Below are 16,296 nucleotides of genomic sequence, written 5' to 3'. Positions count from 1 at the left end.
AGCAACTTTGACTTGTTTCTACAATTTGACGTTTAAACAGCTTTGATGTTTATACAATTTGACGTTAACCAACGTTGATATTTATTTTGTTCATAAATTGACGTTTAAACAAATTTGACTTTTATATAATTTGACGTTAAGCTAATGTTAAATTGTTGTTTTTTTTTTAGCAACATATTTGTTTGAACTGAATTGTAAGTCTCAATAGTAACAGTTTTGAAATGTGTTTGAAAAAGGTGCAAGAAGTTAATCCTCCAGTTCGAATTCCGAGAATTGCAGCTAGTTTTAAGAATGGGAAGCCTCGGACGACAAATTTGCTTCGCACATTTCGACTGTTCGTGAACGTTGTTAGTCAGTTATTGGTGTAGTTTTAGTCAGTTAGATTGTGTTTGTGTCGGTGCCAGATTTAGTCCGGTGAGAACGCGCTCGCAGCGGCGCACGAATCTCGTAGTGAAAACCAAAAGCAGTCGTCGAAGCAGTCGTCGCAGCGGTAGCAAAAGCATCACATCACATCCATCTCTCCTCTCCCAAAACCAAATCCAACACCACACACACTTCAACCGAAGAGAGAGACACGCGCGCGCGCTTCCCAAGTTTTCTTAGTTTCTTTCGCATTCGCACTTTACGCGCAAACATTTACAAAAATAAGCAAGAAATAGATCACCAACAGAGTTTGGTTTTTCCATTATTTCGATGTTACGAAACGAACGAAATGAATTGTTGTTAAATTTGTGATTTGAGTGTGTCAAATTTCATCGATTTTCTTTTGGTTTTCTTTTCGATGATGATGATGAAGATGTGGTCAAGATGCGTTGTGCTATGTTTGCTGAGTGCACTTCTTCTATTTCTTCTGCAATCAGTCGAAGGTTTCAATTTGGAAACCGCGAATCACGTGCGGCACAACGGGCCTTCCTCTTCGATGTTCGGATTTACTGTTGCGACTTACAAGGAAAGAGGAAATAGCTGGTGAGTTTCATTTACTTTTCTTCGCGTCTGGAATAGCCCGTGGATTCGAAATAGAAACGGAACGTGGAAAAAAAAAAGGGGAGACTGAAGAACGGAGTTTTGTTTGGGTGGAGACGCCGAGCGTCGCGACGCCTTCCTTTCTTTCTATTTCTCAAAATAAAACCGCATCCGGATTAATTTCTCTTTCTTCAAGATCTTTGTTGATGTTCGCGATAAATTAAACAAATCGCCGAAGACTCAAATAAACATCAACAAACTCGAGTTTTGAAAACTTGCACACTTCTCATTAATTCTAATTTTGTGTAAATTTGACATTACAAAGTTTTTTTTCTTTTTTGACAATTCGTTGTTTTCCCGGCTTGCTATTATTAAATATACGAATTTTATACGAGCCGATTATTCACTTGTGCAAATAAATGAGATCATCGGCGTTTTTAGTGTTTAATCTTTAAATATAGAATGGATTTTAAAAAATAAACATGTCATCATTACACCTTCGCCACAATCCAAACAGTGTTTTGTTTATATAATTTCAAGGTTAATGCAATTTGACGTTAACTAATTGTCAATTTGTTTCATTTTTTTGTTTCTCTCTCTTACCAACATCACGTTGCTATAGCAACATTCTTGTTGTCTTTTGTTTTATTAACAAATTAGCGATGTTGCGTCGGCTACGCACAGAGATTATTCGTTTTGAATTTATTTATGCAAAAATTTAATTAAAAAAACCAGTTCTTTTTTTTCATCTATCCGAGTGTGTCTCGTATTAGTTTATTCGCTAAACATATTTCCGTAGTTGGAAACGAAAGCAAACACTGTTCTTGCATTTCAAGGATGGAATTTTAAATAAAATTATACACACACATATTTTTAGACTTTTGTTGCTTCCAACTGGAATATCTTAACAACTCGTTAAATTTGTTATTTCAATATTTCATTCAACGTTACCAACCCAAATATTTGAAATTTTGGTGAATTTCGAAACAAAAACTGTCAATTAAGTTTGATGGATAACCTTAAAATACGAGCTTCATTAGTAGAAATTAGGTGTAACGTAAAGTGTATCAATTATCGCAAAATTTTGTCCCATTTATATCTGGGCGGAACAATGCTGCTGGTGGCTGGAGACTGCGATAAAATGGGAGGAAACGCAGTGCAAAAATGTAAATTCCATTCATGTATTTCTAGCGTATCCACGAATTGATATGATAATATTGAATTATTTGCATATTTTTGTCATACATGTCATTTTGACGTACGTCAATTGACGTTGACATATGTCAAATAACGTTGACGTCAGCTGCAATTGTTTTAGCGAATGATAGATGATAACCTTGACATTACGACTCGATTAAGGTTCGAAATATTTCAGTTTTATCTTATGTGATTACAAGTTATAACAACAAAAAAAAAATGAAGTTTATTACTGAGTGTATGTCGATTTTGCATACGGAGTTTGAAATGTGTTGCGTTTTCTAATGTGACCGCGAAGGTCAGTAAAAAAATATTCGCGCTGGACGATAAAAAATTTCGTATCGTTACATAAACTCGCGATGTTCCTTCTCCTACTGCTCTGTCGGATCGATATTATTTGTTGTTGTTGCTGTTGACCTTTCGCCGTTTTCCTCTTGTCACATTTACCTTGAGTTGTTTAACGAGGTTAGAAATTCCTCGATCTTATCTCCACATCGTATCGTCCATTCGTTTGTTTTTCAACTGTTTCAACCGCTTTTTGATTGGTCAATACGATAATTTGACGTTTGCTGTCATTTTGACAACTGACGTAACTACATCTTTTCTATTCCCCAATTCTAATTTTCCAGCGGAACGAAACTTCTGCACGTCATCTGCATTTCTATGAATGAGAATCTGTTTTTTTTTTTTTTTTTTTTTGAGTGCGGAAGGACCTTCTGGCAAACACATGTTAGGGTCGTTATTATCGGTTTCGCAGACGTCTCTGTCACAGACTGTTGTTCTTTTCCTCCTCATTCGCAATAAAAAAAAAAAAAAAGAAAACAGGATGAAGTAGACTAATTATTTTTGTTGTTGTTGTTGATAAAACATGAATAAATAACGATGACTCACTTATCCGAAATTTGTTTAAAAAAAAAACAACTGTTGTTTTCCGTTCGATTTTTGTGTAACTTTTTTTAAAAGAAATAAAAAGATGAATTAATACCGCCGTCATTCATCTCTTCATTATCATCAGATTCTTGTGCATTATCAAATGAAGGGTTATTAGTTCCCCGTTTAAACTTGCTCTTATCTACCGATTTTCTATTTATATGCAAGATAAGACTACAGAGAAACACCAACCTTCTCCTCCTCTTCTCATCTCAGTCTTTCATTTCCACCAATTAATATAAAAACGTATCTTTTTAATCGTTTGATACAACTCAAATCAAATTCACTTTGCAACAAACGTCAGTTTTTGACAGTTCTTAAAGTCAAAATTTTATTATTTTCACGTTGGTAATTAATTGAAATTTTGTATTTATACGTTGGCGTCGTTTGGATGCATTAGGCAATATAAATACGTCATTTTGTCCCATTTGATTGAACGGATTTCAGTAACCATGGAAATAACGTTATGTTTACTTTAGTCTTTCCAATAATTCGAGATGTCAGCGTTTTCTAATTCGGAAAAATCTCTCTCTCTCTAACACTCGTTTGAGTCTATTAATCTAGAGAGAGAGAAGAACTTAATTGAAACTACTCCTAATGGCTGTTTCGTTTTCTTCTGCTGCTGCTGTTCGAATTGAAGCTCTCAATGTGTATTTGTGTGTGTGTGTGTTGAAACGCAATTTCGCTAAATATAATCATTCGAATAGGGCCGGACGCGCGTGTTCCCGTTAAACTTTTAGGGGCTTGGCATTGAGCCATCATCATCATCATCATGATCATCACCAACACGACCATCACCATGGTAATGCAAGAAACATAAGCCAATCATCATCGTAGTTCGAAGCGTACTCTCTTGTGCATTACGAAAATTACACAATTCCATTGGGTTCAATAAAAACGCGCGCGCATCTCGTAAAGCGACGAGGACTTACAACATCATCTCGAAACAGTTTCTAAGAATTGTAATCGAATTAGAATTTTATATGATTTTTTTTCAATCAATTTGTATGTTTCCTTATTCTGTCAATAGAAAGTAATGTCAAAAAAAGTGACAGTTATTGTGTCATAAGTATAAAAGTCATTGATTTGATAATATTTCAATTGTCAAATGTTATTAAATTATGACATTTTGATTGATATGACAAGTTTTTATTTTTTGTAGGTTTAATTAACAGTAATTTTTATTATTCGCTATTGTTGTCAAAGTATAATTAACCTTTAATATCGATAATTTGACACGAACGTCATTATTACAATTCGTTGACATTTGCTGAGTTGAGCGTTTTTTTTTTGCGCACTTTTGATTTAATAGTCGAGAGAAGAAAAGTTTGCGAAACGTAACGAATGCGCGCCCCGCATATTAAAATGTCAAAGTCTCTTTTCCTTATTTCTTCCTCTCCCGTCTACGAATTATTTTCATGATCTGCATATTCTGCATTCGCGAACGTTCCAATTACCAACAATATTCGCTGTCGTTGCAAATGCCAGAGCTAGATTGCTGCAGGCTCTCCTCCTCTTATGTTTATACACTAGTAAAACACACTAGAATATTGATCATTCACATGCAAGTAATTCGTACATTGACAGTTAAGTATGTCAATTAATTAACAATTTAAATATTGACAGTTTGTTTTTTTATATGAATTTGCTGTTGGTAACAATTGATTACGCAATGTCAATTTGATTTTTGACAGTTATATAACCTTTTTTTTAAACGTTTAGTAAAACACATTAGAATGTAGGTCACTCGCTTGAAAGTAATTCGTACATTGACAGTTAAGTATGTCAAATTATGAATGACAGTTAACCTTTAAATAGTGACAGTTTGTTTTTTTATATGAATTTGCTATTGGTAACAATTGATTACGTAATGTCAATTTGATTTTTGACAGTTATATAACCTATTTTTTTTTAAACGTTTAGTAAAACACACTAGAATGTTGATCGCTCGCTTGAAAGTAATTCGTACATTGACAGTTAAGTATGTCAAATTATGAATGACAGTTAACCTTTAAATATTGACAGTTTGTTTTTTTTTTATATGAATTTGCTATTGGTAACAATTGATTACGCAATGTCAATTTGATTTTTGACAGTTATATAACCTATTTTTTTTAAAACGTTTAGTAAAATACACTTGAATGTTGATCGCTCGAATGAAAGTAATTCGTACATTGACAGTTAAGTATGTCAAATTATGAATGACAGTTAACCTTTAAATATTGACAGTTTGTTTTTTTTTATATCAATTTGCTATTGGTAACAATTGATTACGTAATGTCAATTTGATTTTTGACAGTGATATAACCTATTTTTTTTAAAAACGTTTAGTAAAACACACTAGAATGTTGATCACTCGCTTGAAAGTAATTCGTACATTGACAGTTAAGTATGTCAAATTATGAAGTTTGAAGTTAGTTGAAGTTTAAAAAATATTTATTTAGAGTAGATATACATATACTCAAATTATGAATGACAGTTAACCTTTAAATATTGACAGTTTGTTTTTTTTTTATATGAATTTCCTATTGGTAACAATTGATTACGCAATGTCAATTTGATTTTTGACAATTATATATCCTTTTTTTTTTTAAAACGTTTAGTAAAATACAATTGAATGTTGATCACTCGCTTGAAAGTAATTCGTACATTGACAGTTAAGTATGTCAAATTATGAATGACAGTTAACCTTTAAATATTGACAGTTTGTTTTTTTTATATGAATTTGCTATTGGTAACAATTGATTACGTAATGTCAATTTGATTTTTGACCGAAATATAACCTATTTTTTTTTAAAACGTTTAGTATATAAAGAGCAGATGATGTTTGATGTTAATCTCATCATCGTTTGCGATCTGCGTCGATGAAGAAATGGGTCAAGGCGGTGATTTCCTTCCTTTATTTTCTTATTATTATTATCACTCTCTCCATTTCGCTTTTGTTTCGTTAGGCTTTTATTTTTATGGACGCAATCATGACACATGAGACACGGCACCCTTATTTTATATTTCCCACCTTTTAGAAGGAGAAATTGCCTATTTACGAGAAAAATAAATGGGTCAAAACTTTATTGTCTCCATTCATTCGGTGAGAAGACAAACAACACCTTCGCGTTCTTTCCTTTCCGTCATGAAAATACTTAATTGACTCCCACATCACGCAATTTGAGACGACCACGACGTTGACCATTATCATCAATATTGGGCGACCTTGGACGAATTGAATTTAAGGAGCGTAAGCGAACGATAATCTAACTAGGTAGGCTCTGTATAGAAGATGGGGGGGGGAAACAAAAGACGTACGGAATTTTGTTATTAATGGATATTGTTTCTCGTGGGCCACTTTTCTCTTTTGTTTCTTTCTTTTCCAATCGAAAGACGATTCTTATTTGGTGTGGAGAGATTAGGAGTTAATCCGAAGAATGCAAATAAATAACGATCGCCTCAAGACACCGCCGCCGCCGCAGCCGCCTACCATTGTTTCCATGAAAATTACAGCAACAAAAACGCATCGCTTAACAAACAAACAAATGATAGAAAACAGTGAAAGATGACTTGATCGATAATTAATAATGGATTTGTAAATCACACTCGGTCGTTTCTTAAGCATTTTAACCTCTTGCACAACCAAACAAACATGCAGCGTTATTGTTGTTGGTATGATGATGAGGAGGAGAGGCGATTAATCGACGATGACTCTTCCGAATCCATTCATTCGTTTACTTCTTTCGGCATCTGCGTTAACAAGTGTTTTTGTTCCATTTTACACGTTTAAATTTGACAGATGTCAAAGCTCGAAACTGAAACAAATGTAGTTTTGTGGCTACTTGATTAATCTAATTCAATTGTTAGTTGTCGGTAGTCATAGTTACAATTGACAATTGTTGATTAGATCTTGGTTATGTCATTAGTAAATTGACATTTGTCATCAGTAAATTGACACATGCATTGTTATTGTTATGATGATGAGGAGGAGAGGCGATTAGTCGACGATAACTCTTCTGAATCCATTCATTCGCTTCTTTCGGCATCTGCGTTAACAAGTGTTTTTGTTCCAGTCGCGTTTTAACACATTTAAATTTGACAGATGTCAAAGCTCGAAACTGAAACAAATGCCGTTTTATGGTTACTTGATTTATCTAATTTAATTGATAGTTGTCGGTAGTCATAGTTACAATTGTTGATTAAATCTTGGTTATGTCATTAGTAAACTGACACTTGTCTGTGGTTATGGCAACAAGAATGATACGCCTACCGCAATGTTGTCAATGTTTGTGGAGAGGTGAATCGTGTGCCGATGATGAAGATGAGTAAGAGAGCGAGGATGAGCAACGAAAATAAATCGCTGAATCATACACACAATGTTTTTGGCACGACGTCAAGGCGGCCGTTTTTCTGACTTCACGTATGTTGCTGCTGCTGCTGCTCCACCCGAGAAACAAAACAATGAAACAAAAGAAGTTACGTAAACGCGTGCCATCTAGTTTGCATAATCGTCCGCCGCAGGACCATTTACGTTGTCGCTAAACGAAAAACATTTCGAGTCGATTTCCGGGAAGAAGAAGACAAATTCGAGAATGGACGACATCCTGTCTGTGTGCCACACAGCACAGCACACCATCTAAGGTATCCCAGATCCAGATGGAAATGCGTAACCAACAAACAACGATACGCGCGTGTCACACGAAGACATTCGAATACCCGAGATTTCTATTACCAAGAAGAAAAAAATGTCAATTACGACACAACAAGAAAAAAAAAGAAAACCCACGTTATGTGGATTAACTCTATTTTTTTCCCTCTTCTTGCAATGTTGAAAGAAGAATTAGAAGAAGAAGCAGCAGCAAACGCGCCTTAAGCATCGATAATTGTCGAGAACGGAAATTCCGTCACATTTGATTTATTGGAATCGTGTATTTGGAGATGAATGCTGCTCCGAATCGATACGACATACGTCAACCAAATGACAGCTGACAGATGACGTTTAAATGCGTGACACGATTGAGATGCAAACATTGCTCGATTCGATTGTACAATTTCGGACTTTCCCATTTTCGTGGGGGCTTCGAAATTAAACGAAATGAAACACAACACTTGCGATTAAAGTGGGCAGTTGGAGGCATAACTTCTTTCTTTTACGTAATTTTACGTCTACCATTCGCACCTACACCCGTATCTCTCTCACACACTCCGGTTACTAAACAACATTGATTTCCAAATGGTGACCCACGATAATAAGAATCTAGATACGCATAAGAACGAAACAAAACGCGTTAACCTAGTCCTGATTATCGTTGTCATGGTGATATCATGATGTAACAATTGTTTTCGATGAATTTTACTAAATAAATATTATTGTAACGAAACAATTGCATAACTCGTGAACGTAACAGATTCAAGGTGTTTAAAGATTCGAGTCCGTTGCATTAATTACGAAATGCAAGTGATGCGGGTATCATTATTAATTTAATCATTTCACACAACTGACATCTGTCACAATTTGACGCGACTGAATCCAATATGGATGCTCTTATTGATGGTTGCTATGGTAATATTGTTTTTGTAGGTGTTGAATGGGTGCAATTAAATTGTTGTGGTTATGTCACGTTTTATGTTGCGTGGACGGTGGTTCTAGGAAGGAAGGAAATTGGATTTGGAAGTTGTTGTTGTTGTTGATAATAATTATAATAATTATTATGGCGCGTTTTCGTATCGTTCCAAGCGTAAAATCAAAGCGATAGATAGAAAGTACAAGTCAATTTACGTAACAATGCATCACATTATCATGATGATGATGATGCAGTTAGGGGGACAAGTTAATTTGATGGATGAGGGGATCAGCGCGTTCTGCAGCCGCACCTCCGTGAATCGATCTCCACTCTGACCCACTTTATGACCTAATAACCTTTAAAAAAATAAATAAAAATACAATCAAAGCGCATCCAGAGCTGGAAAGGAATGAAAGGAAATTTATATAATATTCCTTATGGTTCGGTCGTATTCGCGGCGCGACCTTAGCTAATAAGGTCACGGTACGCCTATGCAAAAGAAATAAAATAAATAAACGTAGTGTGCTATGGGTGGAAAAAAAAAAGAGACGAAGAAATAAATGAACCCACGTTTTCGGTGACGTAACTCGAAATGGAAGGGATGTGGACAACCCGTATTTGGTGAAATGCCATGACAAGTCCAAACGTTGCTCTTTTTTTTCTTTTTTTTATATTGTTGTTTACGCACTTTTGATTTTCGTGAACACTTTTAGCACTTTCATCGAAAATCCGATTGATTGTGGATGAAAATTGTGTGGAAAATGTACGAGTTTAGAGCAGATTTCGGGTCGAAACGTACCATAAGGATCGGCGACCTTGGCTCGATTCCGTTTCGAGATGGATTCCATTCACAAGGCTTTCGCGTTATTAGTATTTAACTATTCATTCAACGTCGATAAACAATTATGTTGTATAATACAAATATACACAACGAAAATGTGTAAAATTAACAAAAACTTTTATACTATGCCGCTAACATATATCGTTCTTTACTAGATGTTAATCATCTCTGAAGATTCTTCCTTGTCCACGGAATCGGAATACAAAGTACGAAGCCCCGGGGGAGAACTGGGCAGCGCGAGAGTTATCATAAAGCGGTTATCTTTATGGCCCGTTGATGGCGTATCTATGGTTACCTCTTGTACAGAGTAGTAGGTGAGGGGACACCACCCACCGAGAGAATATGCATCTCTCTCTCTCTCACACACACTTACTCTCGCTCGCTCTCTTCATCTCACCAACGTTTCTTCATCTTCTGCATCTCGAACATAAACCTTTCCACCGACTACTGTTCCAATCGATGTGTTTATGTCCGGGCATTGTTTATAAACTGTTTGTTCTAAGCCTTTCATCTTATTTATTTTACAAAAAGAGTTACCTTTTCGCAGTTCTTCATCTTTTTTGACGTTTATAATGTCAAATTTGAAAGTCCATATCTGTTAATCAGCTGTTCGCATCCGTCGCCATTGTGTTAATGACATTTGCAAAACGTCATTTGATTGTCATTTCAAGTTTTTAGTTAGTTTAATTTGGTTCAATTGTTTAATTGCATGGATCTTGAGACACGTGCTAGATTAGATCTGAGTATAATTGCGAGTTGCATAATTGATGTGAATTGATAAAAGTATTTGTGTTCAATTCCTCGGTACGCGGCACTTGCCAAGTAATTAACCAAATACTTGTCAGTTACTTAAATATTTAATTATTGTTTGTACATTTTGTATAAAGATTATAATTAATTGAACAGTATTAATCTACGTAACTTATAAAAATAAAAATTTACAAAAATTTATAAATAATTGTGAAAATTTATTATATAAAATTGAAAAACGCTACAAATCTGGATGTAATCTTTTTAGAAAGGCTATATAATTTTATCTTTAATTTGCATATTTGATGATCTAATTGACGTACGTAGTTATCAAGAAATTAAATAAAAGGTTCAACAAAAAAAATTAAACAAAGAATTATAAATAAAAATTTTAAAAGTTTGATTTTTTTTTATTGAAAAATGAGAAATGCCTCAAATCCTAAAATGAACTTTTTGGAAAGACTTTAATTTCATCTTTAATTTGCATATTTGATGATGCAATTGACGTACGTATTTATCGAGAAATCAAAAAATGAAACAAATAATTGAAAATGAAATATTTAAAAATTTGAAATGCTTTTATTGTAAAATAAGAAATACTACAAATCTGGAAGAAAACTTTTTGGAAAGACTAAAGTTTAATCTTTAATTTGCATGTTTGATGACCTAATTGATGTACGTAGTTATCAAGAAATTAAATAAAGCCTTTCATCTTATTATTTTACAAAAAGAGTTACTTTTTCGCAGTTCTTCATCTTTTTTGACGTTTATAATGTCAAATTTGAAAGTCCATATTTGCTAATCAGCTGTTAGCATCCGTCGCCATTGTGTTAATGACATTTGCAAAACGTCATTTGATTGTCATTTCAAGTTTTCAGTTAGTTTAATTTGGTTCAATTGTTTAATTGCATGGATCTTGAGACACGTGCTAGATTAGATCTGAGTATAATTGCGAGTTGCATAATTGATGTAAATTGATAAAAGTATTTGTGTTCAATTCCTCAGTACGCGGCACTTGCCAAGTAATTTACCAAATACTTGTCAGTTACTTAAATATTTAATTATTGTTTGTACATTTTGTATAAAGATTATATTAATTGAACAGTATTAATCTACGTAACTTATAAAAAATAAAAATTTACAAAAATTAATAAATAATTTTGAAAATTTATTATATAAAATTGAAAAACGCTACAAATCTGGATGTAATCTTTTTAGAAAGGCTATATAATTTTATCTTTAATTTGCATATTTGATGATCTAATTGACGTACGTAGTTATCAAGAAATTAAATAAAAGGTTCAACAAAAAATGAATTATAAATAAAAATTTTAAAAGTTTGAATTTTTTTTATTGAAAAATGAGAAATGCCACAAATCTTGAAATGAACTTTTTTCAAAGACTATAATTTCATCTTTCATTTGCATATTTGATGATCCAATTGACGTACGTAGTTATCGAGAAACCAAAAAATGAAACAAATAATTGAAAATAAAATATTTAAAAATTTGAAATGCTTTTATTGTAAAATAAGAAATACTACAAATCTGGAAACAAAACTTTTTGGAAAGACTAAAGTTTCATCTTTAATTTGCATGTTTGATGACCTAATTGATGTACGTAGTTATCAAGAAATTTAATAAAATGTGAAGGTTCAACAAAAAATAAAACAAAGAGTTATAAATAAAAATTTTAAAAGTTTGATATTTTTTTATTGAAAAATGAGAAATTCCACAAATCTTGAAATAAACTTTTTGGAAAGATTATAATTTCATCTTTAATTTACATATTTGATGATCTAATTGACGTGCATAGTTATCAAGAAATTAAATAAAACGTGAAGGTTCAACAAAAAAATAAAACAAAGAATTATAAATAAAATATTTAAAAATTTTGTAATTTTTTTTATTGAAAAATAAGAAATACTACAAATCTGGAAGAAAACACTTTGGAAAGGCTAAAGTTTCATCTTTAATTTGCATATTTGATGATCTAATTGACGTACATAGTTATCAAGAAATTAAATAAAAATGAAACAAAGAATTATAAATAAAAATTTTAAAAGTTTGATATTTTTTTTTATTGAAAAATGAGAAATTTCACAAATCTTGAAATAAACTTTTTGGAAAGACTTTAACTTCATCTTTAATTTGCATATTTGATGATGCAATTGACGTACGTATTTATCGAGAAAATGAGAAATACTACAAATCTGGAAGAAAACTTTTTGGAAAGACTAAAGTTTCATCTTTAATTTGCATATTGACGTACATAGTTATCAAGAAATTAAATAAAAATGAAACAAAGAATTATAAATAAAAATTTTAAAAGTTTGATATTTTTTTTATTGAAAAATGAGAAATTCCACAAATCTTGAAATAAACTTTTTGGAAAGACTAATTTAATCTTTTAATTTAATCTCATATTTTTTGTTATTGCTCCTTCGGGTAAAATGATATAACTACAAAAAGAGTTACTGCAGTTCTTCATCCTTTTTGACGTTTATAATGTCAAATTTGAAAGTCCATATTTGCTAATCAGCTGTTCGCATCCGTCGCCATTGCGTTAATGACATTTGCAAAACGTCATTTGATTGTCATTTCTTTGTGAGATTGTTAATTGTAACTGTGTTTGTCTTCAGGGTCCTCGTCGGAGCTCCGGAGGCTCAAAACGATTATCAACCGACCGTGAGGAGAGGAGGAGCCGTGTACAGATGCACCATCGGCGAAGATGACAACTGCCAGATGGTGCCGTTCGACAGAAAAGGTAGGCATCCAAACCAATCATCATCATGATGATGATGTTGTTACCATAGCAATGGTAAACAAATTACGCGCGTTCGACGTGGACCACTCGATCATCCATCTACGTGATCAAACAGACAATTTTCAATAACTGAAGAACGAAATTGGATGGAGAAAAGGAACGAGAAAAGTCGGATCAGAGATCATCTCTCACCCGTATTTACTGCCGCTCCGGCAACGTAAACGATCTTAATCTCCTATTCAGATCATGCCCCGTGTGCATTTATAACTCCATTAAATCAAGAAAATTATTCAGATATACGTTTATGTCTCCTATCTTTATCTCTCTCTTTCTTTCATTATTTATTTATCTGCGACACGAGGAGAGAACTGAAATCTATATATCAACGATTGCAGTAACTCGCATTTACATCGAATAATATTAAGTAATCTACTATTTACTTTCTAAACCAATCCGGAATCAATTAATATCGCTATTGGTAACGATGAGTTATTGCGTTCGGCGCTAATGGCCTCCTCCTACCTGCGGTTCCCATGACAACAACAACAACAAAACAACAGCCATTGCAATTCCACGTTGTATATCTTCGGGTAGTTAGCGGCGACCGAAGAAGAAGCCATTAGATATGAATTAAGTTAATTACATTTTAGTTGAAACCAAAGCGAAAACAACAAAAAGCAAAGTAAATTTATATGCAGTATCTGTGAGGTCTTTAATCTTTTCACGTCTTAACGCGCGAGATTGAAATCAATTGATTGCACGCGGGATTTGTTGGAGAGAGGACCACACCGAGTAGTAAATAAATCTGGGGCTTTGCAAGATGATGATGCTGATGATGATGATTATTATCGGTCCAAATTTGGTGAATCCCAATCACGAATCTCATGATCCACCCCCGCTGCGAGATCCCCATTTAATTGGATTATTTACTGCCGTTGCTACCGGTTACGGTTACCTCACTTTCGTTTCAATCTAGACACCTTTTTGTTTTTTTTTTTCTATAAAACAAAATATCTTCTTCGAAATGCCAACATCTTGAAACAAAAAAAAAATGTTGAGAAATGTTTTTTAATGAGTACGAAAATCCGACGCCCACCGTAAGACGAAAGTGGACGTTGACTGAGCCGGAAGTAGCCCAAATCTACAGTTTTTTTTCGAAAGTGTAATTCTTGCGTTGTTGCAATGTTTTCCCAATTTTGTTTCTTTACGATCAATTGGATTTTCAATTTGAAATCGCGGCGGCACGACCTCTTGACCTCTCATCTCGCGAATAAATGTTTGTTTTCTCCATTATAATTCGCTCTACCATATGATTACGAAACGTTTCATCATCAACGCAATAAATCCTACACTACACTTTTTTTTTTGTTCGCTTTGCCGCAACCAACGTTACATATTTAGTGACTTTTCATCTAAACGTCAAACATTTTAAACTTTTAGTACCAACTCAATTTAATTTAAATAATAAACTAAATGAATTGACATATAGTATATGTCGGGGAACCGGGGTAAATTACCAAAAATGGGGTAAAAATGATTTTTTTTTGGGTAATAGGGAATTTTTTCTAATTTCATCTTATCAAACTCAGACCAAACTTTTCAGATCTTGATGTACAAACTGTGAATTGGGTTGTAGATCCTTTTAAATGTGAAATTACTAACATACCAGCAGAACCTCCAGGTTTGACAGAGGCAATTCTTGAACTTCCATCCAATACTGTATTCAATTTGAGACCAAAACAAATCTTGTCGTCTTTTTGGTTGTCAAAGGCTGCAAAGGCTTTCAAAATTGCACATGAGGAGGCGGTAAAACAATTGCTGCGATTTGCAACAACCTACCTTTGTGAACAAGGCTTTTCCACTCTAATGAACATAAAAACGAACAACAGAAATCGATTAAACTGTATTCAAATTGCTCTTACATCAAAAAGTCCCAATTTTAAAGTAATTACATCAAACATGAAGCAACATAATGTTTCCAAAACCTGAAGGGGTTGTTTGTTCCAATTTAAGAATTTTATTTTGTTTACTATTTTCATGTAACTTTTTTTTTATAAATATGTAAATGCAAATTAATTGCAATAAATAATGTTTATTTAAAATTTACATTGATAGTTTTCTATTCAGAATGGGGGGGGTTGGTTAATATCGACTTACGCAATAATATTTTGGGGTAATGGTTAAAAAAGTTCCCCGACCGCTGACATATACGAATCTTAAACTAATACCAACTTATAAAAAAAAAAGAATTTAGATATGGTCAATAATTTCGTATTCGCATCACGTTTTGATTTGTCTTTTGAAGAAAGAAACATAAGAAAGAGTGAGTGAGTGAGCGAGAGAGCAATTCCCACGACAAAATGCGTGACATCGGATTTATACGTGTTTACGACTTATGGCTCGACGATCGAGGATCTCAATATCAAAAGTGCGCCATTGTATGTAGATTACGAACACGCTCTATATATACTAAATATATAGTAGATACAACGTGTATCTATATTTGTGTACGGCTGTATATTGCAATAAAATAAAGAATACGAGCGTTGTCGCGGGCGGAATTACCATAAACTCTTTGCGAGAAAGCAAAAGTGGACGTCGGCTAAGCTCATTGTTTCGATTGAGGAACAGGGGATGTTCGTTTTTGCACTAAACTCCAAAACATTAAGTTGGTATCCAGGGGACGGTCAGTTGCTAGTTAAAAAACTCGTCCTTGGGGGGAACTAGAAAATAGTAATCCGTTAATACCAACCTTAAATAAATAAAGTATAAAACTTTTTTATTAAAATATATATATAAATAAATAATAAAAATTAATTAAGTAATGGAGGGGATGAAATATTAATTATTATATATATATATTTTTAAAGAAAAAAAATATAAAAAATTGGAAAAATTATTATATATATATATTTAAAAAGAAAAAAAATAACAAAAAAAAATCGTGTCTAAATGTCGTTTATTTATTTATATATATATTAAAATATAAATAAATAAAACAAAATTTAAATAAAAAATGTTTTTATTTAAGAATATTACATCATAGATGGTTCACGTTTACTCATGTTTGATCCATCGAGTCTAAAGAAATAACATTGATTAGTTGTGATTTAATGTATTGAACAATAGATTAATTACCTCTCCAATGTTGTCCACATACATATAGATGGTCATTCACAAATTAATATTATTGATAATAATATTAGTGCAGGTGTTGAGTAATACAGTATATATAGTGACTATCCTTATCTTGCAATAAATTATTCCTCGTAGCAATTTTCCATTGTTCGAACAGTGGAG

The 16,296-nt window shown here is 33.1% G+C and overlaps 1 protein-coding gene across 1 annotated transcript; it reads left to right on the top strand.

Annotated features, from left to right (window-relative positions):
- Positions 1-342: 342 nt before the first annotated feature.
- On the top strand, positions 343-12,996 carry LOC108569654 (integrin alpha-PS2-like; the record flags this gene model as incomplete). Its single annotated transcript, XM_017931285.1, is given in 2 exon segments — positions 343-966; positions 12,872-12,996. Coding segments are annotated over 2 exon segments (310 nt in total), but the record flags the coding sequence as incomplete, so codon positions are not given.
- Positions 12,997-16,296: the final 3,300 nt, after the last annotated feature.

Source organism: Nicrophorus vespilloides, unplaced genomic scaffold, assembly GCF_001412225.1.
Source record: "Nicrophorus vespilloides isolate i.1.1-1 unplaced genomic scaffold, Nicve_v1.0, whole genome shotgun sequence".
Classification (NCBI taxonomy): Eukaryota; Metazoa; Arthropoda; class Insecta; order Coleoptera; family Silphidae; genus Nicrophorus; species Nicrophorus vespilloides.
This window is presented reverse-complemented; position numbering and strand designations above follow the sequence as displayed.